We start from the raw sequence: 25,544 nt of genomic DNA, 5'->3' as shown, positions 1-25,544 counted from the left end.
TCCAGAGGGTTGGTGTTTGGATATATTACTGGATCTATGCACAAAATGAAGGAAGAATAAACTTATTGAGATAGCTATCCACACAAAGCTGACACATGTTCAAATGTAGCCACGACAGTAAGGTCCTCAGGCCATTGTTTAATAGATGTGGGTCTCACAGATCTCATAGAATCATAGAGTTGGAAGGGAACCTGTAATAATTTATAGGGGAATAGAATTGGATATTAGTTAAGAATTGGATATCAGTTAAGAACAATAACCAAACCAAGCGATGTTTTTTCCCCAAAGTTTTTACTTTTATTTGTATATGTATATGGAACGTTTATTTACATTCTTTTATTGGTATATGGAATGCATATTGTACATTTTTGTTAAACAGTGTACAAAAGATAAATAAACGATTAATATCAGGGGGTGGGGGGGGGGAGGAAGGGACCCTGAGCATCATCTAGTCCAGGGGTTAGCAACCTTTTTCAGCTGTGGGCTGGTCCACCGTTCCTCAGGCCATGTGGTGGGCTGGACTATATTTTGAAAAAAAGTATGAACGAATTCCTATGCGCCACAAATAACCCAGAGATGCATTTTAAATAAAAACACACATTCTACTAATGTAAAAACATGCCAATTCCTGGACCATCCGCGGGCCGGATTGAGAAGGCCCATGGGCCGCATCTGGCCCACGGGCCTTAGGTTGCCTACCCCTGATCTAGTCCAACCCCCTGCAATGCAGGAATATGCAGCAGTCCCTTATGGGGATCGAACCTGCAACCCTGGCATTGCCTGCACCACGCTCTAACCCCGTGGTTGCCAGCGTGAGGCACACACCCCACAGGGGGGCAATTTGATTTTCAAGGGGCGCAATTCAAGAATGAGTTATTAACAGTGAATAGCATTTAGGCTTCCTGCACCTGAATAGTTCACTTTTTGAATAATAAGAATTATATGTCCCGGGGGCATCAGGATTTTAGAAATGCTTAGGTGAGGCGCAGCCAGAAAAAGGTTGAGAACCACTTCTCTAACCATTTGAGCTATCCACCTCCTCAGGGTTCAAAGTCTAAGCCTGTTGACAACTATAAGGACTCACCCCAAAAAGCAGTTTTGAACATCTGGATGGCATATATTCATTTACATTTTTCAATTAAGTCAGGTGTATAGATGGTTGTAGTTTTAATAGGAACAGATGTTTTTGTTCTCCCCTTTTCTCTCACTTTTTTTCTTTCTCTCTCTCTTTTCTTTGCCATATTAAAAAAGAAAGAATCAACTTCTCCAGATGCACCACATAGGAATTTGAAGAAGAGAAGCCTGCCCATCATTAATCACCTGCTAGGCTGAAATAAGAACATTCTGATACAGGTATACTAAGTGCATTGGGTTTTAAACTTTGATGATGGTTGTTAAAGTTCTCTATGACTGATGATTTTGTAGTCAGGATACAGATATATTTTGCCGGTGAATTTTTATATCAGTGGGTGCATGAAATAAACCAGATTCCCCTTCACAGTATGCTAACATTATTTTTATGGACTCCTGTTACCAATGTTAACAATTATAACCTTCAGCTTTATTGGAAAAAGCCAGGATGAATTAGCACTTCAGTTTAACAAAGAAAAGTTAAAAGAACAAAGAGCCATGCATAAGCTCCTGAACTGTTTGAACTATTAGAGGGCTGTAACTTTTTATTACTGAGATTTCTATTGACATTTTGCAATGCAAACATCACTAATGGCAATAGAAAATAGTTTGGAAGAATATGTTTCTTAGAGATAAAGACCATGTATAAATAACCTTTAAAAGTAATAGTAACATTCTTCTGTTTACACTAGGGGTAGGACTCGCCCCTTCTGTATTTAAAGACAAAGAGAGAGGTTGGTACACGATGCTTTCTCCCTGTAATTAAAGTTTCAAAATGTGCACATTTATGGGAAGGTTTCCAAATGTATATTTACAATCTGTTCAAAAACTTTCAGGTAACATTTTATTTTTTTGAGGTGGGGTTCAGTGAATTGGGGGGGGGGGGGTTTGCAGAAAAAACCCAGGAAAAACCCAGTGACAATTATGCAGTTAACATGGTGTAGTGGTTAAGAGCGATAGACTCGTAATCTGGTGAACCGGGTTCACGTCTCCGCTCCTCCACATGCAGCTGCTGGGTGACCTTGGGCTAGTCACACTTTGAGACTCCTTCGGGTAGTGATAAAGTGGGATATTAAATCCAAACTCCTCCTCCTCCTCCTCCTTCTTCTACGAAATACCGGTTGATAATACCGGTAGACATCCTGGCATTGGTAAGGCAATTAACACACATAGTGTAATTAAAAAAACCTTTGTCCTGATCGAGACCACAAGTGATAGCACCAAACTTGTTATGGAATTGTAATTCAGTGATTTCACATTGAAGTTTCCCTTTGAGACTCCTTTGTTCAACGATGGCCACTAATGTAAGTTACAGTTTCCTAGGAGATTGAAATGTCTGGTTTTTGAATATTTCTACGTCTGAAGTCAGACAGGCATATGCCCATTTATTCCATTGCAAAGGCTGGCTCACCAGAATGCAGAAAGGCATTGCTGGCAATTATCATGCAGACAACTAAACTGGATGAATAGTGATGACCAATGGAAATTTGTGGTGCTAGGAAGAACTGAAACAGAAAGCAGGATCCTATTATCTTGACCTGGCCACAGTAGCTTGCCCATAACTACAATTGCCCCTACTTTGAAAGGCTTATGTTTTATTTATTAAATTTATATTCTACTTTTTTTGGTCCAAGCAGCTCAGGGTGGTACACACGGTCCCATCCACCCACGTTTAATCCCCCCAACAACACTAGCCTAAGAGGCAGTGACTGCCTAAGGCTATCCAGTGAGCCTCGTGGCCAAATGGTTATGAACCCCGGTCTCCTAGGTTTTAGGACATGAAACAAACACCTATGCCGTATAAAGTACTGGAAACAACTCCATGCCGCTGCAACTGAGCAGCCCGAGAAACAAAACCTTCATGGATTCTGCAATTGCTCTACTTCTTCATCCTCCCCAGTAGTAGTTGGTGGGAAATGAATCATAGTTGCCCCACCTCCCATATCCAGGACACACACCGTTGTGGTGCAAACCACACTTGATTCAGTTGCACTGCTGAAAGTTCTGGTAAACAATCGCTGAAGATCTCTTGAAGCCAAATTATAAGGGACTTCAAGTCTGTGACCTCTCTAGGGGTTAAACTAGAACTATACAATTATTTTTTGAGGATAGTGAAAATGGAAACTGGTGCTATCCAGCAGCAATGGAACTGGAATGAGAAACCTAAAATGTTTGGTACTTATTATGGGCTATACTTAAAAAAAAAAAAGTCCGGTTCAGATGTTACAGTTCTAGAATTCTAAAGATTCACCTTGCAAGCAAGCAACCTTTCTTCCTAGCTGTTGGAGGGTGGGGGGAGAGGAACAAGAGAGAGAGAGAGAGAGAGTAAGAGAGAGAGAGAGAATCCCACAATATTGTCTTATGCTTTGTACCAGCTATGCCAACAGTTTGCAAGTGATTGATCAATTCTAAATTGAGATATCAGAAGAGCACCACTCAGCAGAGTCCGGGGAAATGATTTTGGGTTCCAGATAGTCAGATCCATCCAGACAGGAAGAAGTTCTACAGGGCAAGATACTGTTTGATAGGTTGTTCGGGGTAAAACTGAACAGCTTGGTCCCTATCTCAGGCAATGCCTCTTCCCCTGTGAGCACTGACCACCTCACACCCATCTTTCGATGAGACCAAGCTCTCCATCTTATTGGGGAGCTAAATTGGCTTTCACCTGGACCAGGATCTTTTCTGTAGAACTCCCAATGCTGTGAAACTGTTTTCTGAGAGATGTTGATACAGCCTCCTCCTCCCTACTTGCTGTTCAAACTCAGGCGATAGATCACAGGATTGCAAAAGAGCAGATTTCCTTCAAGGGAAGGTAGGGCACAGTTCTGACTGTTTTTGAAGTTAGGGCTCCAAGGAGACCAGTTCTTTAGAGTATTGAAATAAAAATGCATGAGAGGCAATGCATCACACAGTTGTAGCCCCAACCCCCCAAGCATCCCCCTCAGTAGCAGCTGAGTTGGCTGTTGCTCAAACAGGCACTCTCTCCACTTTATTCCATGGACTGTAGGACCATTTACAGATGCCAGATCATATAAAAAACATGAAATATGGAGAACTTTTAAGTCATCTAATTGTTTTGCAGAAAGCCTGCTTATTAATATGAAGGAGTTACATGCAAGGAACTCTGCAGGAGAAGATCACTGCAGCATTCACTCAGAATAATAGGGAGAAATTATCACCATTCCTATTTTGCAGCAATATGGCTTCTTAATTAAGGTGCGATTTATTAGGGATGTCTATGAAAAGGAGAGATTTCCACTGATCAGCCACTAATCCCTACAAATCAAAAAGTCATACTTGATGGAGGCCCAACAAAGTTCTGAGCTCCTCAAAAGGAAAAGCAGGCTATAGGCCTATTGATTGAATAAACACATGAATATTGACAATTTTAAACTCCGTAGGTAGGCCAAGAATATTTGGCAGATGTAAATGGAAGGAGGCTACTGTTGGTTATGAAACCATCATTTTAAATTCTGACTTTCTGAGATTCAGGATTCAGCACATCACTTGACTCTGTGGTTTATTATTTAAAGGTTCTTTCTCTTTCACAGAAGGAATTATCAGTTATAAGAAGCCCTTTAAAGATGTTGATAGACTACAACTCCCATCATCCTTTACCATTGACCATGCTGATGGGAGCTGTGAGTCTAGGGATGAGATTTCTCATCATGAGCACACACAGAGAGAGGGAGGAGGGGGAGGGAGAATGAATGTTCCAAAATTTAGTTGCAGCTATTTTAGTAGCCAAACTCAGTCAGGTTTAAAGCTGTACATTTTGTGAAATTCCCTAATCCTAATGGTTGCATTACCATTAAAATATTTTACAATGCATTTAATTGTAGCTTAATGTTAATGTTATTTCAGCTTCAGCAACAATTTTTTGTCCTTAGGCTACAATCTTAATATACATGCTTACCTGTAAGTCCCACTGAGCTCAATGAGAATAATTCCTGAGAAGGGATTGCAATATAAATCTCTGACTAAACCTAAGGTCATGGGAGACGCACAATGGAATGCAATATGGCAATATTGCTACTTAAAATTCACTGCACTTCTATTCTTTATAGCTACAAGAAGTGTGTTAAAAGAGGCACTGCCTCTGAATTACTGATAAGAGTTCTATACAGTCTTAGAGAATAAGAAAGAAGTGGGGTATCGTTGGAAAATGTACCGGGTAATTGAAATTCTACTCTTTTGAATTCTGGAAACATCAGGTTTTATTTTCTAGTACACTTTGTAACCTACAGTTTACATGGCAAACTTGGCTCCCCACAGTTGCATAGAGTTGCCAGCTTCCTGCAGCAAGCATTATACTAACGTTTTGATTGCATATTTCTGATTTGTTTCCTTTAAAACTGATTTCTGACATCAGAGAACAGGTGAACTTAAGAAGCCTTGCCTAAAAACAAAAAAAACAAAAAACAAGCCCCTTCTTAAAACAGGAGATTAGGAAGTGAGATAGGAGGGAATGGAATGAAGGTTCTGGGAACCTACAAGCTTTCTCAACTCCCTATCCTTGATGTGTAGTCTTCTTCATTTTCCCAGACAGACTTGAAGTCTGTCATTCCCATTCCCCCAGAATCAGCCAGAAGTTCACAGCAATAGTAAGCGCTATGTCACAACTCTTAACCACTTTAAAGGGGGCGCTTTTCTGCCACAGGATATATATACCCAAGCACCATGTTCATTTAGGGTGTATAATATATTCACTTCCCATCATCCCGAGACCAGGTTATCAATTTTGAACTCACACACAGAGAAATCCACCACTGGGTCCACGTGCTACATTTTAAATAAAAATCATTTTTGAGGAGCTAAGACAAAAGCAAATTTATTAAACCTTTACATTCTACAGGTTATCACCATAGTAAATTCAAAACATTTGGATGACCTTATTGGTTTTCTTTTTTTGCAAAAGACGTCCAACTCCCCATAGAGGAAACCCTTAGAATACTTGCCACTATTTATACTATTTAAATTGAAGGCTCATTTGAGGACTTGCTCACCTCACATTCCTTCCCTCCACTCTTCAAACCTTACATTTTATTACAAGTTGAATCGTAAACAAAATTGTAAGGCAGTCTAAGAGAGCTGATATCCTTGCAGAAAAAAATATATCTGTAGCCACTATTTCTTAAGTGTTAGGAGCACATGATTGAAAGATCAAAGTCACGGCTGTTCTACAAACAGTAAATTAAACACCTGCTTTTATAGCCTCTCACGTGCGGAAACCTTTACTCGATATGCAAATTGCATTTTCGTGAAACAAGCATGTAAAATTAATTAGAAGAGAGTTTATATTTATTATCTCAATCTTGTCTTATTTGGAAAAAAGAAGAAATCCAGCGCCATAGCCTCTTTTTCTGTAGCTGCCAAAAGAAATTCTCTTTTAAAAGCTGGGTTTTGCAGTTAGATGTAAGGCTGCCTAGTTTGCCCTTATAATGTTGAAGTGAAGAAAAGAGAAGTAGAAAATTTTCGTCTCTGCTTTTTCAGAAGCCTTGTAAGAAGTCTTGGAGTTGTGTGACTATTTCTGTATCCACAGTTTCCATGAGCGCCTGAAAGCCTTGTTCTCCCAGCAATTCCTGTTGTGCTTTTAGCTTCTCATATACAAATTGCTGCAGCGACACAGAGTGTACTGGATCCTTCAGTGCAAGCTGTGGGATACAGATAAGAACAATATATAATAATGAAAACAGCAGGCAAACCCAGCGCAATGATGACTCATTCATCTATTTTATAATCTAAGTTGGAGTAAAGAAAAAAAAGCTTTTGTTTTCTGCAATTCTTACATTTGCCCGTTCCAAATTCTTCCAAAGAGGAACTCTGCTATTTCATCCATTGAAATTAATCTTTAGCTGCAGTGCTCATTAATGTAACATTGCTCACATCCCCAAATGACAGATATCTTCATTTTTGCAGTTTTACCTCTCTCAGGAAATTTTAAAAGCCTAAGTACCACTGTTAAATTTCTCATTAGCCAACTCAGACAGATGCTACACCAAGAAATAGCTCAGAATACCCAGGCTAAAAAAGTGTGAGGCAAAGCAAATAGGTGCTAAGATCTGCACATCAACAGAGCTACAGCCTTAGCCCAAATGTCAAGCAGTTTTACTTTCGGATTGGTCTGATTGATCTTTCTCCCTCTGATTATAAACATATATATTTATTATTTGAAGGCTGTGGAATCTCTTTCAATGTCCAGTGCTCAAGATACACACAGTGCCTTCTGGCAACATTTCAAAAGTGAAGGTTTAGAAAATACCAAGTTTCAAGACCCCAACTACAAAATAAATAAATAAAATAATAATAATAATAATAATAATAATAATAATAATAATAATAATAATAATAATTTATTTGTACTCCAGCCACTCTGGCCAGCTTCCAACAAAGATTAAAAACACATTAAAATGTCACACATTAAAACTTCCCTAAACAGGGCTGCCTTCAGATGCTATGGAAAATGAGACTAAAGAAAGCCCTTTTTCTATCTCCTTCCCAAGTAATTGCTGAAGAATCTCCTTCAGCCATAAAAACAACCGTGTCCTCTAACTGTGCAAGATATTGTTCGGAGAAATCTTTGGGGAAATCTAAAGGGAAACTGAGAACATAAATTGCAAAATTCTATTTGAGAAAAGCACCTTATGTCATGTAACATTAAAGGTAAAAGGTAAAGGGACCCCTGACCATTAGCTCCAGTTGCAGATGACTCTGGGGTTGCGGCGCTCATCTCGCTTTAGTGGCCGAGGGAGCCGGTGTACAGCTTCCGGGTCATGTGGCCAGCATGACTAAGCCACTTCTGGCGAACCAGAGCAGCGCACGGAAATGCCGTGTAGCATTAGCTAGTTTTAAACTGCATTTCCAACAGATTGACTGATTTTAGAAATACCCTCCCCCAAATCATTCAAGGAAGGGGAAAGAAACTTGAAGAAAACTCTAAAATAGCAAACTATACCTTCAAACAGAAGCTTACATGGTGATTTACAATGAATTAATAGTAGTGTCTGTGTCCAAAGTTTGGGAACTGGGTTTAAAATTAAAACTCAGTTTACCACCACAAACGTCATTAAGATATAAATGGAGGGTTACTAGGAATTATAGTATGGAAAGTTGCAATATTAGGAACAAAAACAAATATGGATGCTCTTTGCTTGGAAAGCCTGAAACCTGTCCATTACTGGTCAAGAAACTCTGTTTTCTTTTACTCTCTTGAAATAAGGAACAGCTGTTGGAAGAAGGTTTCCAAATCTTTCCCATCCTCAAATCCTTTTCTTTTCTGAGTTTGCACACTCTTTAATCCTTTCTCCTGTTTGTTCCTGTGGTTGTGTGGTTTTAGAGTGTCAGTTTGCAGAACTAGAAGTTTCTATTCTAGACCTGCTCGTCTCTTTCCCTCCATCCAACGTTACTCTTGTCTTCTGTAATGCCAAAGAGTGAATTTCCCCTGTGAAGTGTACCTTATGATGCCATTGGCCCTAGAGTAGTGGGACCAGATGTAAGAAAAAGAGCTGTCTTGATATATATTTCTTTTTAATCATGTAACAACAACTTTAAAATGTAGTTTGCTAAATTCTGCAATTTTGTTCTGCAAATTGTTATGTACTACTTTATCAAATTAACAATTATTTGCCTGTCACAGTATTGTTGCCTGAACAAAGACCTAAATAGGGATAGTGCTGTAGCCCTGCTTCCTCCTGTGCAGTTTAACTGTCAACTTATTAATAGTATCTCATCTCCCTAGGCAACAATAAGAAATCAATTATTCTGTCAGTCTAGTTTAACCAACCTTAGCAGTTTTCTAATTATGAGAGCCTCTCCAAAATATTTTTAGCAGGCAGCAGCTTTCTTGATAGAACAGCTTAGTTAGCTGTGTCGCATCACAACAAAAAATTTAAAATGGAAGTTTACTAAAGCTATCGTATTTCCAGAATCCTGCAGAATAAAAGTGATCAACGTGGAAATGTACAAAGCTAACGTTGACATTACAAAGGTAGATGTTATAGCCATGTACAATTTCCCAGATTAAGGGTCATGTCCAAAAAACTCATTGTGTGTTTGGAACAACTTCTGCAAGCTCCACTGTGTTCATAGAAGTCAAGTCCGCATGCCCAGTTATTCACAGTTGGATACAACCCAGTGTATCTAGCAGTTAGTTAAAAGCACTGGCTTCATGGTGTGGTGAATTGCTGTGAGGTGACCGTTTTGGCATATAAATAGGATAGAAATAAGTAAGTAATGACTACACTCCCCACACCTACCCCTGCATGTGCTTTTAGGAGGGAACCACCTGCAATATGTGATGCCTGACAATGTTATTTGAGGCATTTTTTTGGAAATCAAAAACTAGCTTTGTGGCAATGGCTGCTGCTTCTGTTTTGTTTTGGTAAGAACACAAAAAGCTGCACCGCAGAATTAACATCAGTGCCAAGAGACTAATATTTAACTGGGTTTTATAAATTTAGGCAGATCTGCAAATGCCTCTGAGGCAATAAGACTAAATAGTCCCAAGTGTTTAAGTATCCCAGAGAAAAGCAATTTGAAAATCACATTAATAATTAATATTTTGTACAATTAGTCGGTGTATTGTTGCGTTTTTATTTTTTACTCCATTATAAAGTTTGTCTGGCTACACAGCCACTTAATGCCTATTTTTGCTCATATCTTATAATTATGGTTTAATCAAAGAATATTCAAATGTTTAAAGTAAAACATTAGCACTAAAGACTGTCTTTAGTGAAACAACACAACACAGATATCACAAACTTGGGTTTGTGCCCAGGCTTTACCGTCAGCAAGTCTTACTTGGCTGTGAAGTGAAAGGAGAGCTTTTTCTGTGGTGGCCCCTGAACTACAGTATTTCCACACCATGCATTTAAAGCACACAGTTTTCCCCAAAGAATTCTGGGAACTGTCCGTTTATAAGGATGCTGGGAATTTTAAATGTGTGGTATGGATGTGACCTCAATTTCTCTTGCATCTTATTGAAAACTGGCAAACTTTGGCTATTGGTAAATTGAGCTTTTTTTTGGAAACTGATAATTTGGCTTTTGTTCTGAAATCTGTATTGTTGTTTCTAACCTTGATTCTAATTTATTGTATATTATACTTTAGTATTCAACATATTTACATGAACAATTTTGAGAATATTCCTGCTGAAAGATGGCATACAAATATAGCATGCTAATAAAAACAACACCTGTAATTCTACACTGCTGACTTAAATGCTCCATAGTTTTGTATTTTGGCAGCTTTATTGCAGCTAAGCAGTAAAGCTGCTAGGGAATTGAGAAAAACCCATAAACTAACAATTTTGCTGGAGAACTGAATTAATAAATTTATGTACTAGCATGATTTACATACACTATCAGGTGGAAACACAGTCAATATTTTATAATGTAAAGGTAAAGGTAAAGGGACCCCTGACAGTTAAGTCCAGTCGCGGACGACTCTGGGGTTGCGGCACTCCCCTCACTTTACTGACCAAGGGAGCCGGCGTTTGTCCGCAGACAGCTTCCGCGTCATGGTGGCCAGCATGACTAAGCCACTTCTGGCAAACCAGAGCAGCGCACGGAAACGCCGTTTACCTTCCCGCCGGAGCGGTACCTAGGTTGGCAGGAGCAGGGACCAAACAACGGGAGCTCACCCCGCTGCAGGGATTTGAACCGCCGACCTTCTGATCGGCAAGCCCTAGGCTAAGTGGTTTAGACCACAGCGCCACCCGTCCCATTTTTTTTAAATAATGTACCTTCTATGAAAAAATCTGTATTTGTTTACACATACAGCAACCTCCTTTTAGGACTTGCTTTGGGGAGTGCGCCTTCAAAGAGGCAATATATATTTGTAAAGCTCCTTAATTTTAGAGCATCTTGACGAAAATGTAAGAAATAAAATTAGTATACTTGTTTGGATGATTAAATCTTGGCATGTACAAGCTTTATGGACCCCACACACAACTGCTTTGCTCCTTGTTTCACAACTTTAAAGTTGGCTCTGTGTATGTCTGGCTTATTAAGCCAGGATTTGATCATCTAATCCATGTAAGAGTTATAAAATGCTTCCTCCCTCCAGGTGAGATCAACAATACCCTTACGCCAAAGTCTCCATCCTTTCATTAATATATATGGTTCATACTGGCCCCCATTAAAAAGTGCTAGAACAATAATTTTATTTCATTTACACTCAATGAAGAATGTATCGAAAACGTCAAAATTCTAGTGCAGTATGATGCTAATGAGATTTGATTTCATGCTTAATGAATCAAAAACTTATTCTAGGTGATCTCATGTCAATAACTGAGAGGTAACCTAATTATACTCTTTGAAATCAATCACTACAAAGAGACAAATTATTTCAGTCATTAATGTATTTTTCAATTAGAGTGTATTACAGTGTAGAATGGAAAAAAAAACTGAACAAACCACAATTCATAATGTAATGCTATTAAATCCTTCAAATTAAAATTGCTCATGATTAATCAGCATGTTCTTAAAGATTTTCAAAACATATTACGCTAAACAAAGATTAAGTCACACAATAGGGTTTTTAATATATGTTGCTGGTTCTAATAAGCAAGATTATATTTTTTCTACTACAATATAAGGAATTGTAAGGCTGGAACTAGAGCTTACAAAAAGCAGTAGCCCTGAGTCTCCTCGTCTTTCCTATGCCACTGCCTACCATTACAAAATCAGAGACATACCATGGCTTATCATTAACAAGCAGTGAGTACATTGCTGAATTGCTCCCATCTCTCTCCTCCCTTCACTGAACTGGAAGGAACAAACCTTGGCTCTTGTCTATAAGGACATGTGGACCAATGCTCGTGGTTTGTTTCTCCAAAAGACTAATCTTGGCCTGGCACTCTGGTTTGTTTGCAGAGAAACAAACCATGAACACAGGTTCACACACCATGGCAAGCCAAGATTTGTGCTTCAAGCCATGGCTCCCAGGCCAAGAAAGGGAGAAACAAAACAGGAATGATTCAGCAGCATGCACTACTAAGCCATGTGCATTCACAGCAAGCCATGGTAGTGTGCAATTGTACCCAGTGTCCAGTTTTGACCTCGGAATCTCAGCATAAAAATCCATGTACTCTGAACCAGTTGAAAAATTCTAACTACAAATCAACTGCAAACACATGATGGAAGAGTGTATTCAGCCAACTGGGAGTTATGCAATAGCCCCTTAAGTGCTTATCATAAGGAGAGGTTCTAATAGTATCCCACAACATGGCTGGATCAAGTGATAAAACACATTTTGTGTGTGTGTTTTGGAACAGCTATGATAAGGTTTTGCTGTATGAGTCAGAGATTGTGAATGACTGCTTACTCATATGGTTGTACCTGCCAGAGTAAAATTCTGAAGAGGCTACTGTGTGGTTTTTGGCATCTAGATCCATCCACTTGGAAATCACGTTAGTAGCTAAGGGCATTTTTGTGTGCGCACATGGACTGCAATATATAAGTACCGGTATTTAAAATTTGAAATTATGATATATTCATTTGGAATGAAAGCGGGCGGAATAGAAATCAAATAGCTAACAATGCATAATAAACATTTACAACACATAAATGTCTTTTTGTCTGTATGAATACAATTTGTGATGATTTAGGATTTCAGTGCTAAAATGGCTCCCAGAAATTTTGGTGAGGACCACAAGTCAGATCAAATCTTAATTCCAATCACAAACAAGGCCATTCAAACTAATCAGATTCAACGAGAAAGCAGAAGAAGCTCTCAAAAACCAAAGAAGCATTGTGACTTTAACTGGCTCAGCAGTCACTAAATCTACTTACGTAGAAAGAAAAATGATTTTAACTTTATGACCAAAAAACAAAACAAAAAATGGAATTATTGTCATTCTAATTCCTATGGTTTGTGATAGTTCTTCACTTAGCCAACAGGAGGCATTCTTCACCAAACTTTAAAGTACTGTACTACAGTCTAACTTCACAGGTTGAGACATTTCACAACTCAGTTGTTTCTGTTTCTCTGTTCCTTTTCAACATTTCAAACTGGTTGTCAGTGTTGGTGTCAGCAGTTCAGGTGTAATATACCTAGTATTAGTTGCCAGGAAAGGCCTAGGCAACCCAGCCAAGTTTTCAGCAAACACCACAAACTTCCTTAGAACCTTTGATAAGTAGAAAAAAGAATTCCGTTAATGAGCCTGGATAGTAATTTTCTTTTTCTTGTCGTTCATATAGGGGAATATTCTCCCTTTGCCTTACTTCTGTCTTATACAAAATATGTCTTTTATTCCTGCATGTTAGACTATGTCCTTCTTCCGCTTCTATTCTTCATTAATGATGATTAGTGCTTCATACTGCTGTAACATTTTTAAGCTATAGGCTTCTAAGTAAAACATATCTAACTCTGAAGCTGCAATCTTATGCACACCCACTTGGAGGTTAAGTTCCATTTAACTTAGCAGGACATACTTATGTGCTAACATGCCTAGGATTCAGCTGTGAATCCCTCTGAACAACCCAGCAGAGACAGTATTTATTTCTCTCATGTGAGTCATCTTTTCCCATAGAAACAAAACCATAAACCTCCCTGGATTTAATTTATAGTTTTAATCACTGTATCTTACTTAATTATAATATGGAAATCTGTGGCTCATTGGGTGGTTACAGAATCTAGAGCAACTACATGCACTTCACGGAAGCATGGCTGTCTCTCAATATGGAATCCTAAAATAGTTCCATCATATTTCTGATCATTGTCTATGTGCAGTAACATTTTGTAGTGTGAAGCCATTATAAATATAGGCATGAGCGCCCTGAAACTCAATTTAGATTGTCAAGTAGAACTTTTAAAATCCAGGGTCTCCAACGAAGCATTTTCAGGAATGTTATTCCTGTCATGTGCAGGGCCAATTAGAGCTGCAGAGTTTCAATTTGTGGATGACAGAGTTGTGTTGAGAGAACACAACTGGATTTTTCAGCAGTGAAGAACACCATCGGTATTTGAGATAATATTACGGTAAATGACAAACGAACACTTCCCACCCCTTCTTTTGCAGAACACATTCTTTAAAGGAACTGGATATATTGTGAAGTATTACTGACGAGTGAAGCAAGAGCATACGGATACCCATGGTTTGGGGGCCAGTGGTCAAATCTCATTGACACTGGTGCCCACATGCATGACAATCACTGACTCCTTCCTCATTCTGTTAGCCTATCATTATAGCTCGTGGTTCCCACAAACTTCATAATCAGGAAAGGCAAATGATTTGAAATAAACCTAATTTAAAAACTGGGCATGAAAGCAAACTAGCATCAGGATGAACTTCCCAATCTGTTTCAAACGGGAATATGAACATTCCTATTCCTTGCCCAATGAGCTGGGACTAGCACTCAGTTGCTAGGATAGCAAGCTCTCTTGCCGAGTCACATACAAGGACTTCTTCATGTGATCTTCCTACCCCCTTTAGTCAGAGGACAGAATCATGTTTTCTGGGTCTCTGCTAGCATGGAGCACCAAATTCACACCAGCTGCTCACTCAGAGGAGGGAGAATGAACCAAATGCCAGTCCCTACTATGTGGAACCATTGGTCAATAAAATTATCACCAGTTATCTAGTATCCCCCCCCCCAATTATAATCTTGTTCTTGCAAGTTTTGCAGACCATATATAAGTATGCATGTTGTGTGTGTGTAGTTTTTTTAATCAACTGCATACTAAATTATCCATGTGCCCAATATTTTTAATGTTATATAAAAGGGGATCAATTATCTTGCTTTTTTGTTATTTATTGATGTAGGTTTATACTATTCTAAACACACACATGAATTAAAAAATATCCTCTGTGCCTAAAATGCTTCCTTACTTTTGATCATTTCCAAGCTATTATTTCACATTTTTTTCAACACTCTATTTTTTGTATTTTTTTTTTAAAGCTATTAACTCTAAGCAGTTATTCTAAGCAGGAGTAAATTATTCTCAGTTTGTGAGGAATAACTCCTCAGTCTGTCATAAACTGCCCTGAGCTATGTTTTTAAAAAGCAAAAAGTTAGATTATTAAGTTCCCCGCTCCAGGTTACAGGCACTGGAGTGCTAAATTAAGATTTGAACAAGATGGGGGAAGCCAAGTCTTTAGTAACTTTTAAGAATGGCAGTGTTAATTATCAATTTTTTAGAGCAAAATATACTGGCAATTTGGTATGTAGAAAGCAGAGGAGGAAGGGCCCCCACAGTTTTACATGGAAACTGAAGTCTACAACAGAATATCTGAGGTAACTTTAATCTGTTTTAGTATTTTAACTTTTGTAAGTTTTAAAGTAAGGTTGTAAATTGTCGTTGATTTTATTGTCTTATCTTTTTGTAAACTGCTTTGAGATTATTATTTTTTTACAACCAAGAAATGTATAAATTTCATGAAATAAACAAGTGAATGAATATTGAGCTGGTGGGCCAAATGGCAGAATTCTAGGATCCAACGACATGCGCAACCAGTTCAGCATATCCAAAGGGGCACTGGGCTTGTGTTGTTCAAATAGGGGCTCTCCGTGCCAGGCAGCGAACTGCTTTTGAAACTGAGGGGATTTTCAAAAGCAGTATGTGGTGTGGTATGCATTGGTCTGCTCTTCAAAAGTCAAACAATCCAAGGAATTCTAGAGAATCCTCTGGGTAAAAGTTTTCTTTAGAACCCAAAGATGCTGCTCACAAGTCCAGCTATCACAATCCTGTCTGTGCTGCATTGTTTCTACAAACATGAACTGTAGAAGCATGAACATCACAGCCTAACTGCATAGTGCAGGATGGGGTTGAGTGTTTCAGGAACTATGGACATGATAACAATTAAACCAAGGAACAAAATAGTTGATCTATGCATGGCTAAATTACATCTTTCGACACTTGAAGTGCTGGGCACGTACCATCTTTTTCCTTTTGTCCTGCTCTGTGGGAGGCTCTTCTTCTTCCGTCACTTTGGGCTCTTCAGAAAGAGACATCAGCATGCAACTAAAAAACAGGATACAAATAAATTAGGGCTTTCAACTTAGGCATGCCAAGAGAAGTTAAAAGTCTAATATACTTTTTTGTCTTCTCATTCAAACTGTTTGTTGCATCCTCGTACAGGATCACTGTACAAAGGGAATTGTGCTTGCAACGCAAGGTCACAAATGCAACGTTATGTTATCTTTGGGTCTGCAATTGGATCCTTAAAGATTTGTTCTGTAACTTTTAAAGCTCCGTGGAGTGTGAGGGCTTCAAAGCAAGGGTATAAAACAAAGAACAACATTTACCTGTTGTTCACAAATAGATAAACACGAGAGGGAACCTGCACTGCCTCTTTAACTCTTGTTGATAGCATCACTCCAAATTCTTTTGGATACAGGCAACAAGATTGTTACCCCACACACCAAGCTAAGGAAACTTAGGCAGAAGGCAATGAATGCAAAAGCCCCATTGATCAGTGCTCTACTTCCCTGTCTCTGGAATTGTAAGCTCATGATAAATTGTACAAGCAGAGTTCATGAGTCAGGCACCCAGAGCAATCATCACAGATTGCTATGCCAGCAATAACAGAAATCTCTCAATGAGGATGAGTGAAAACATATAAGGAGAAACACAACAGAAAAATACTTTCAGGTGGAAGTAAAGAGTGGACTCAAGTACGCTTGTAACATGCCAATGTCTTCTGTAATTGCTGCTTTCCTCTGTAGGCATTTTTATTTATTTATTGCATTTATATCCCACCATTTTCTCCAAGGTGGCATACATAGCTCTCCGCCCTTCCCTGTGAGGTAGTTTAGGCTGAGAGGCAGTGACTGGCCCAAGGCCACCCAGTGAGCTTCGTGGCTGAGTGGGGATTTGAATCCTGGTCTCCCAGGTCCCAGTCTTGACACTCCAACCACTACGCCACACTGGTTATACGCTATCACACATAAGAGAACATTTGTTGTTGTTTCTGAACCCATTTGCAGATATCATGCAACCAAACAAGCCAACAACCCCAGCTTGGAGCCTGGAGCGCCACAGCCAATCAGTGGAGACAGTACTGAGCTAGATGGGCCAATGGCCTGACTCAGTCTAAGGCAGGTGTTTTGTTTTTTTGCCTGTATTCAGTGTAGTAATTGTCTCATCTGCACAGGAATTTAAGCTTGTGCAGCAGGACCCCCACCTCTCCTTTCCCTACAACTGCTCTGGATTTCTCCAAAAGCTCTCTGAAGGGCTGGGGGGGGGGGTAGGTCCAGTTGCACAAACATAAATCTTTGTGCTGACAGAATGGTTTGTTAGCACTACATTAGCTAAAAATCTATGCTCCTAATTGGCTACTTTAAAATCCTTCAATAATTGCATACAGAACAAGTTAAGTTCCGTAAATCCAAACGAGAGGCATATTTAAGCAGGCTTTATAAGCAATGATATCGAGGCAAGTTGATCTAAACTAAACAAGTCTTGATCATCTGTACAAAAAAGTGTGCATACATAAATAAATATGGACATTTGTCAGTGGATGTATATAAAACTTGAATGCAAAATGATTACTTACATTTATGAGCCAACCTCTATTAAGGCATTAGCAATCTGGAACTGCCACACTAGTTCACACTTTTAAGAATCAAAGCATACAAATTTCATCTTAACATTCGTAAACAAGGTTGCGCCAAGATGATTTTGGCAGCTTTTCAAATGCAGCAGGCGCAAACAAATTAAGCATTTCACTTAACTCTTTGAAAGTTCTTGTTTCCGGGTCTTCAGTCATGACATCGTGAAGCCCTTCTACGGAAATGTTTATGATGCCGCAAAATTTATCTTGGATAATACTGGAAAAGAACAGGGAAACGGTTTAGCTCAACTAACTAAACAGGAAATTTCCTCGGCACTTTTTAAAGGGAACACCTCTGGAGATTGACTTCCTTTAATTTACAGCTTAGCCGAGTACACTCACAAGCAGCAACTCAAAACTACAGAAACTTCTGTAGTTTCTGTCTCGTAGGCAACTGCAAAACTGGCCACAGGGAAAATGAAAGAACACACATCAGGAAAACACACTGGCACAGCCCCCCCCCCCAATAACTGGCTCCAAGCATTTACCTGCCAAACAGGTTTGGCGTGGTTAGCTCTGACAGTGCCAATCACATATTGGAGGGAAAGGGGTGGGCTGGAATCAATCCTCTTGCCCCAAGCAGTCACTATTAAAACTGACAGCACCGAACATCTGTCATGTCTGCATGTGAACCCAATTAAAAACAGAAGAAATGAAATGTGTACACCGCCCCAAGTGCTATATGGAGGGGGTCGATCAACGGGAACGATAACTGAGGATCTGATCTTGAATATCAATTTACAGGGAATCCTCATGTGAAGTGCTGATTTCCCTGTGGATCAGAGGAAAATCTTTAAATGCATAGCTTGCTCCGTGGCAACTTGAATTAGTAATAGCACTGGTATGTCTTGCGTACAATTAAATTCAAGATGCAGACACTCATCTCTGAAATTGTTGCTCAGTGTCCACAACTTGTGGTTAAAGCGCAGGATTAATGAATGTAAAGGACCTAATCTGTCAGCCTGCAGGGTGTGTCTCTCTATCTATTATGGCTGCTGCAAAGGTAGCCCTATTTGGGCATTTGAGCAAACACGTGAGGGCTTGAATAGGGAGCAGTGGCATGCACAAGAAACCCCTGTGTTCCCACATGATAGCTGAATTTCAGGCCTTCATATGTTCAGTAGGAAGGTTTGAAGAGAGTTTCTAAGTACATTCAGCTCGATGCACCTAGAAGCTTCCTTTAGAAGGGTTCCTGATCACGAGGAGGCTTGTGTTCAGCCAAACAATGTTTAAAAGTATCACTCGGATCCTGGTGCTAAACAACCCAATATTTTGGTTCTGAATATACCTTGAACAAGGCACACTGTAGCATTATATAAGTTGATCAGAAGGCTAGGGTCAGTGATGTGTAGAGGATTCTGGGTGGAGCAGCAGTAGAATCATAGAATTGCAGAGTTGGAGGGGATCCTGAGGATCATCTAGTCCAACCCCCTGCAAGAAAGAAATATGCAGCTGTCCCTTAACAGGGATAGAACCTGCAACCTTGGCGTTATCAGCACCACACTCTAACCAATTAAGCTTGATCCTCTTCTATACAAGTCTTTGAATTTGGGTTTCTATGATTTTGGGGAATGCTGCTGGCAACCTTGGACAAATCTGGTTTTATGTAGTTAAGTTTGCACACTCAGGTATGATTGAGATACCCTCGCTACAGTAGTACAGATAGATCTCTTTCATTTTTGGAAAGGAACTGTCAGATCTGCTTGAAAATATGTGCTGGCTTGCCTCGAATGTAGTAATGCATTTTGTGTTAACAGACATAGGCCCACCACTGCTCTTCTGGTGTTACGGTATGTGTATATTGATATCTTCTTGAATGTATTTCATTCCTGTGATTCTTCCACCTCAAAGGGAGTTGGAAAGATCACAGAAAACAGGCATGCACACTTAACTGTCCAGCAGGCACAGATAATGATCACAGAATTGTAGAGTTGGGAGGCAGCCCCAAGGGTCATTTAGCTCAACTCCCTGCAATGCAGGAATCACAACACAAGACTCAATTTATGCAACGACAGACATGTACATGGGCCTGGATGCCCCTACTGAAAACAGATTGTGTGGGTAGCCACACAAGTTTTTCATGTTGTCAAGGCAATCTGAGTATAATTTTTGGATGCTATAATTACCTAATCCACTTTACCCACCTGATTAACAAACAACAGTTACAGAGTCAATGGTAATTAAGTTACTCCACTAAAGCATAATTCATTACAAAGATTCATGCCATCTATTTGGAATGGAATCCCATTATCACAAACAACCATGCTGGCACTGGATCTTTCAGCTATCTACACAGATAAGTAAGTGCTAGGATGTTGCTCTTCCATTCCATTTTTCCAGCTACTGCACATTAAGACGTTCCACAGATAAAATGCATCTCTCAAAAAATATCAGTTTGTGATACAAGAAACTGCAAAATGTAGTATTTCTTACAATATAAACAGATTTTCTTATAAATTTCTAACTTTAGTTAGTTCTGTCTATGTATCCAGGACAAAGATCCGTCACTGGGAAAATGCAGGCAGTTGATACATTGGCGACAGACTTTAAATATTGTACACATAAAACAGCTCATTAGAACAAGCATACCTGTCCCGTTAGAATGTTGTGCTCTGTTGAGTAGCATTGTGCATTACAATGTTGTTGTTATCTCACAGTCTCTCCCCGATAAAAGCTATTTAGTTCTACAAGTAACTGAGTTTCATGATGCTGCCAGCTACAGTTCAGTTTTACTTACTCATTTGTAAGTTGCCTTATAGTGCTCCTATGAATCATTTAATACAAATAAATATTTGAAAACTCTAAGATCCTGATAGACAAGGACTTAACATCTGATATCGGTGGCTGAACACATAGGGGTGCAAAATTAGTTCTCGAGGAATGATTTTCCACAGGCAGATAGAACAAAATGGAAACGTATATCTCCCATGATATTTTTGCCTAAGGCTGTTGTCATGCAGCAGTTAGCTTGGTGGCAGACAGATGGCGCTGCAAGCTACAGTGTGACAACAGCCTTCTGAGAGCTGCCAGGCCTTCACACCAGCAGTGGCCAGCCCAGGCATGCAGTAGAGGTTACAGTCATGATAGGCTGGGACAGCTCCTCATGCTCTATTGCCACCACTGCTGCCCAACTCATGGGAGCTGTTTCAATGGGCAGCAGGAAAGCAGGATGGAGTTGCCCCAGCCTGTCATAACTATTCCTCTATAACTCGCCTGGGTCACTTGCCGCTGTCCCCTCCTCTTCACAAAAAAAGATCTAACTGGGGGGAGGGGGCAAGGAAGGCTTGGTGAGGTCTCAGGGCATGGGAGGATTCGCAAGGGCAGTAGGTGGGGCTGACACTCCTTTGCACCTCCAACATTGCGGGGTGGGGGTGGGGGAGAGAAAAGCTGGCAAGGATCACAAAAGTCCATCATGCACCAAGTACCTGTATGCTATGTCAGGCATCGGCAAACTTGGCCCTCCAGATGTTTGGGACTACAACTCCCACCATCCCTAGCTAACAGGACCAGTGGTCAGGGATGATGGGAATTGTAGTCCCAAACATCTGGAGGGCCAAGTGTGCCTATGTCTGTGCTATGGTGATTGACAATGACTTGCCCTGACTGCCTGTTAAAGACGGCGCATGCTGTTGGAGCCTAAAAGGCTTCCCACCCTCGGTCTAATGGGTTAGTACTGGGTGAAGAAGGGCTGGTGAAGTCTAGAGGGTGGGTGGGTTTGACAAGGGGTGGGGAGAGAGGTTGGTGATACAAGCAGTGGCCCTCATGTCTGTATGTGTACACACACACACACAAAACTTAAGTTTCATACAAAAAAGCAGCTATTAGAATGACAGCAAATATGACAATATTTGAAAAAGACAGTCTAGATTCCTCCCCCCCCCACCGCGTATCAGTTGTTGAACTTTTATCTACAAAATATCTCACACTGCTGTTGTTTATAGACTTCATACATGCAGCCACAAAAATCCCTGCCAAGTCTATTACAATGCAGAATGTTCAAATAAGATGACCTGTGCTTGGCTTTGAAGTGCTGCTGGTTTAGGAGGCTGACCGTGGTCCAGTTCTGAACTTCCCAGTGAGTGCTGAGGTACAGGCTGAGTTGGATCCGTTATGCTGTAGCTTCCAGCTTGATAAAAGCCATAGTATTCTATTCCGTTGTCAGAGTCATTTTGCTCTTTGAGCTTCTGTCTGAACTGAATGATTTTGTAGATCAAAAAGAAGATCACAGCACAGGCCAAAATAAAAAAGGTTAATAAAATGTCAAATGCCTGATGTAGTTTCTCTACCTGCTGTGTGCAGATTAGAGATGTTTTCAAGGAGATAGAAGTAGATTCTGGAGGAGATGCTCTGCTTTCTTCCATGGTCAAATTAACAGGTATATTCTGCGCTGGTATTTGCACCGTTAGCACTGAGAACACTATAGCTTCCTGTCTCAGCTTCCTACTGGAATAGGTTCCATCCAGATTTTGAGCAGCTGATGAGGTCGGTACTTCTGCCCATAATGTAACTGTATTTGCTTCCACATCCTTTGAATATTCATAAACAGCACTGCTTGAAGGGGGGTTATCCGATCTCATCAATAAAGTAGTGGTACTTTGATGGATACCTGCTGGCTTTACGTTCCAGAATATTCCAGGTCCTGTGGTAGTGTTGAAACAGTTTGCAACCAAACCCCAGTTGGCATAATTCAAGTGCCTTCCGTGCAAATAGGAAGGATTTTGGCAATGAATTTTAATAGAGATGGAAGAAGATGTTAGCCAGTTAATTAGCCGAAGTAATCTGCAGCTACAATTCCAAGGGTTGTGATTTGCCTGTAAGTGAGTTAAAGAGACCAAAGGCTTAAGCACTTTAGAATGCAAGTCTGTAAGATTATTAAATGCTAGATTCAGTATCTTCAAAGAGGATCCCATTTTTTCAAATGTATTATCTGCAATATTGATTATGTTGTTTCTATCGAGTTGCAGAAACATTAACTCCTCCAACAATGCAAAGGTACTGGAATTGATGTTTTGCAAATCATTATTGCTCAAAAGTAGCTTTTTAAGATTATTTAGGCCTGTAAAGCCATTCACATGGATAGCTTTTATTTTGGCACATTTTAGAGATAGATGTTGAAGCTTGTCAAGTCCTCTGAATGCAAAGGGAGGTACTGAGCCAATCGGGTTATGTGACAATGAAAGTCTTTCAAGATTGCTCAGTGCAGCAAATGCGTTTGATGGCACCTGTGTTAAATTGTTACCGCCAAGGTACAAGCATGTAAGGTTGTCAAGGTGACGAAATGCCGAGTGTGATATCCACGAAATCTTATTGTTCGCTAGGTTAAGAATCCGAAGACTAATCATGCCGACAAAAATGCCACTGCCAACAATGCTGAGGCGATTACTTTGCAGCATCAGGTATTGAACTGAAGCAAGATCACTAAATAATCCCTTGCGAACAAAGGCTATTTCATTATTCTGCAGGTATAAAGAGCGAAGATTTGAAAGTCCTTCAAATGTTCCAGGATCCAAGTGTTTTATTTGATTATTATTCAGATGTAGGTACCACAATTTCTTAAATTCAGAAAATGCTTTTGGGTACACATATAAAATACTAGAATTATCCAAGTGTAGCACAGCGAGTTGCCGGAGGCCTTTCAGTTCATTTGGATTTAGGTGTGATATGTTATTCCCACTTAAATATACAAAGATGGTATGTTGTGGGAAATTCTTTGGAACAATGGAAAGACCTGAATCACGGCAGTCAGCTTGTCTGCCTCTACACTGCTGGCAAACAGATGGACAGCAAAGTATATCCTGGATCAGCAACAGAAGTAAACAAGGAAGAAAATTCCAAAACAACTCAAAGGGCTGAAGTTGACACATATCCCAGACTTTGAGTTTCCCCGTCATCTTTGATTGTGCTATCGGGGGGAGAAAAGTTTTAAAATGCTTATTCAAAACTCTCCAATTTCATTATGATAAAAGCATGCAATATTATAATGTTATTTCTACTATTTTGTGAATGTTGTCTCTTATACTTTTGTTCTCTGGCTTGTAACTATGTCTACAATTTATTAGTTTATAAGATGGTTTATAAACAAGATGGTTTAAAAATCTCACCAGTTAAAAATTTAAAAATAATGTAAAACTAACAGCTTTCAGAGATAGAAGCTACTTAACAACTTTTTAATCAGCCATCCCACTTAAATTCATCCCACTGGTAACTTCTTAAACTTTTACTATTCCAAGTTTAAAGTATATTAAAATGGTTCTCACCTAGAATGTGATGCTCATTTTATCAGCTAAAATTTCTTCTTCTGTAGCACAGTAAAATTATTAGTACACGTATATGCTGGAGTTTAAGAACTTTCTAGACAACGGGCTAGTTTCTTATGTTTTGTTGCAGGTTCTGCAACTGTTCCTACAGGAAACATCTACTCTTCCCCACTGGCTCCTCCACAATGACTGGTTAAAATAAAGTTACCATGGATACAGGAAACTGAGAGACAGGAAGTTATTTTATCTGCAGTTCTGAAGGACTGTTGGGGCGGTGGGGGGGGGGTCTCTGCAATTCTTTCCTCTAAAAATCAGTTGGATTTATGTATCTGTCTTCCCACAGTGCTGGTACAGTCCATATTTGCTTTATATGACTGTGTATAATAAAGACTGCATGTCCTTAAGCTAATTTAAGTATAGTAACAATGTAATGTGTGATGTGTTTATAACTAGTTTATAACCAGTAAAAGCAACTGTTCACAGGAAGGAAAAAGACAATGCTATTAAGTTGTCTCCAGCACTTAGAGAGTATTATTCCACCAAATCAAATACTGTAGTTCAAACAGTACTTGTTTTATACTGAGTAAAACATTTTTTCATCTGTATTTTATTGGAGCACAAACATTTTTGATACAGGGAAGAGCCTCAGGTGACCAATGTGGAAATGTGCAGCAGAAGAGACTTAATAAATTGCTTTATGGGGCACACTGTTGTAAAAGAAACAATTTCTAATTTATAGAAAAGGCAAGATATCAAAGTGCTACTAGCTAAAATGTACCATAAGCTCTCGGTGCTATTACATAAAATTTACTGTAAGTAGTCCTTGGGGAGTGAGCAGAGGCTTTTGAGCTATAATAGCAAATAGATCTGTGTGAATCCCTCTTTCCAATAGGAGTTAGGGATTAGAAAAGAACCTGGCAAATCAGCAGAAGATCTAATGCAATATCTGTAGGTTTTATAAGATGAAATGACTTCAAAACAAAACAAATCGCCACCAATATCCTAAATCTGTAGGCACATAGGAAGGTGGGGGTAATAAAGTTGTACCATCACTCCAGTTAATGCATTTAGCTGAGAGAAGCACTGCAGCAGTATGATGGAGAAGCAGACAAATAGAGTTCAGGGCATGGGTCGGCAAACTAAGGCCCGCAGGCTGGATCAGGCCCAATGGCCTTCTGGATCCGGCCCATGGACGGTCCGGGAATCACTGCGTGGATCGCCAGCCCGTGCACGTTCTTTCCTCTCCCTCCTCCTGGCTTCTCCCCACCCTGCCTAGAGGAGGAAGGGGGCTGGGCTTTGTTGGTGCCAGCAGCAGCAGCGCTCGAGCGGCCGTCATTTTAAGCGGCCCCTCTCCGGAGCCCTTTCACGCGCCACTCACCATCCCTCCACCGCTGCCACCGTCGGCCCCTGCTGCTCACAAGACACAGGTAAGCAGCCACCCCCCAAAAATGCATCACCCCCCACAAGGTCTGAGGGACAGTGGAGCGGCCCCCTGCTGAAAATGTTTGCTGACCCCTGCTTCAGGGGGTATGCTGCACAAATGTTTCAAGAAGTATGTGAGCAAGCTTGCTGCACAGTCAGATGTTAATGCAACATTCACT

General features: G+C 39.9%; 2 protein-coding genes across 6 annotated transcripts in view; both read right to left on the bottom strand.

Annotated features, from left to right (window-relative positions):
* Positions 1–5,946: 5,946 nt before the first annotated feature.
* The window catches only part of IPO11 (importin 11), a 67,858-nt gene continuing 48,260 nt past the window's right edge, over positions 5,947–25,544 (bottom strand). For 3 of the 4 annotated variants that reach the window (XM_033164678.1, XM_033164676.1, XM_033164677.1), the window contains exons 28-30: positions 17,808–17,903; positions 16,011–16,095; positions 5,947–6,785 (exon numbers count right to left, since the gene is read on the bottom strand). In XM_033164678.1, coding sequence (XP_033020569.1) covers positions 6,621–6,785; positions 16,011–16,095; positions 17,808–17,903 — 346 coding nt within the window. In that variant the 3' untranslated portion in view covers positions 5,947–6,620. The remainder of the gene's footprint in view (positions 6,786–16,010; positions 16,096–17,807; positions 17,904–25,544) is intronic. The other variant, XM_033164679.1, reaches the window with a different exon arrangement.
* Positions 21,472–24,218, bottom strand: LRRC70 (leucine rich repeat containing 70). Of its 2 annotated transcripts, none has more exons than XM_033164681.1 (2): positions 24,062–24,218; positions 21,472–23,588 (listed from the first exon to the last, which is right to left on the bottom strand). In XM_033164681.1, the coding sequence occupies exons 1-2, from the start codon at positions 24,099–24,101 to the stop codon at positions 21,667–21,669; spliced, it is 1,962 nt and encodes a 653-aa protein (XP_033020572.1). In that variant the 5' UTR covers positions 24,102–24,218; the 3' UTR covers positions 21,472–21,666. The 2 variants fall into 2 exon arrangements, with proteins under 2 accessions (XP_033020572.1, XP_033020573.1); XM_033164682.1 differs by having other exon boundaries at positions 21,474–23,588; positions 23,944–24,218.

This window comes from Lacerta agilis, chromosome 11, assembly GCF_009819535.1.
Source record: "Lacerta agilis isolate rLacAgi1 chromosome 11, rLacAgi1.pri, whole genome shotgun sequence".
NCBI lineage: Eukaryota > Metazoa > Chordata > Lepidosauria > Squamata > Lacertidae > Lacerta > Lacerta agilis.
Note: the sequence above shows the minus strand (reverse complement) of the source record. Positions and strands in the feature narration are given on the sequence as shown.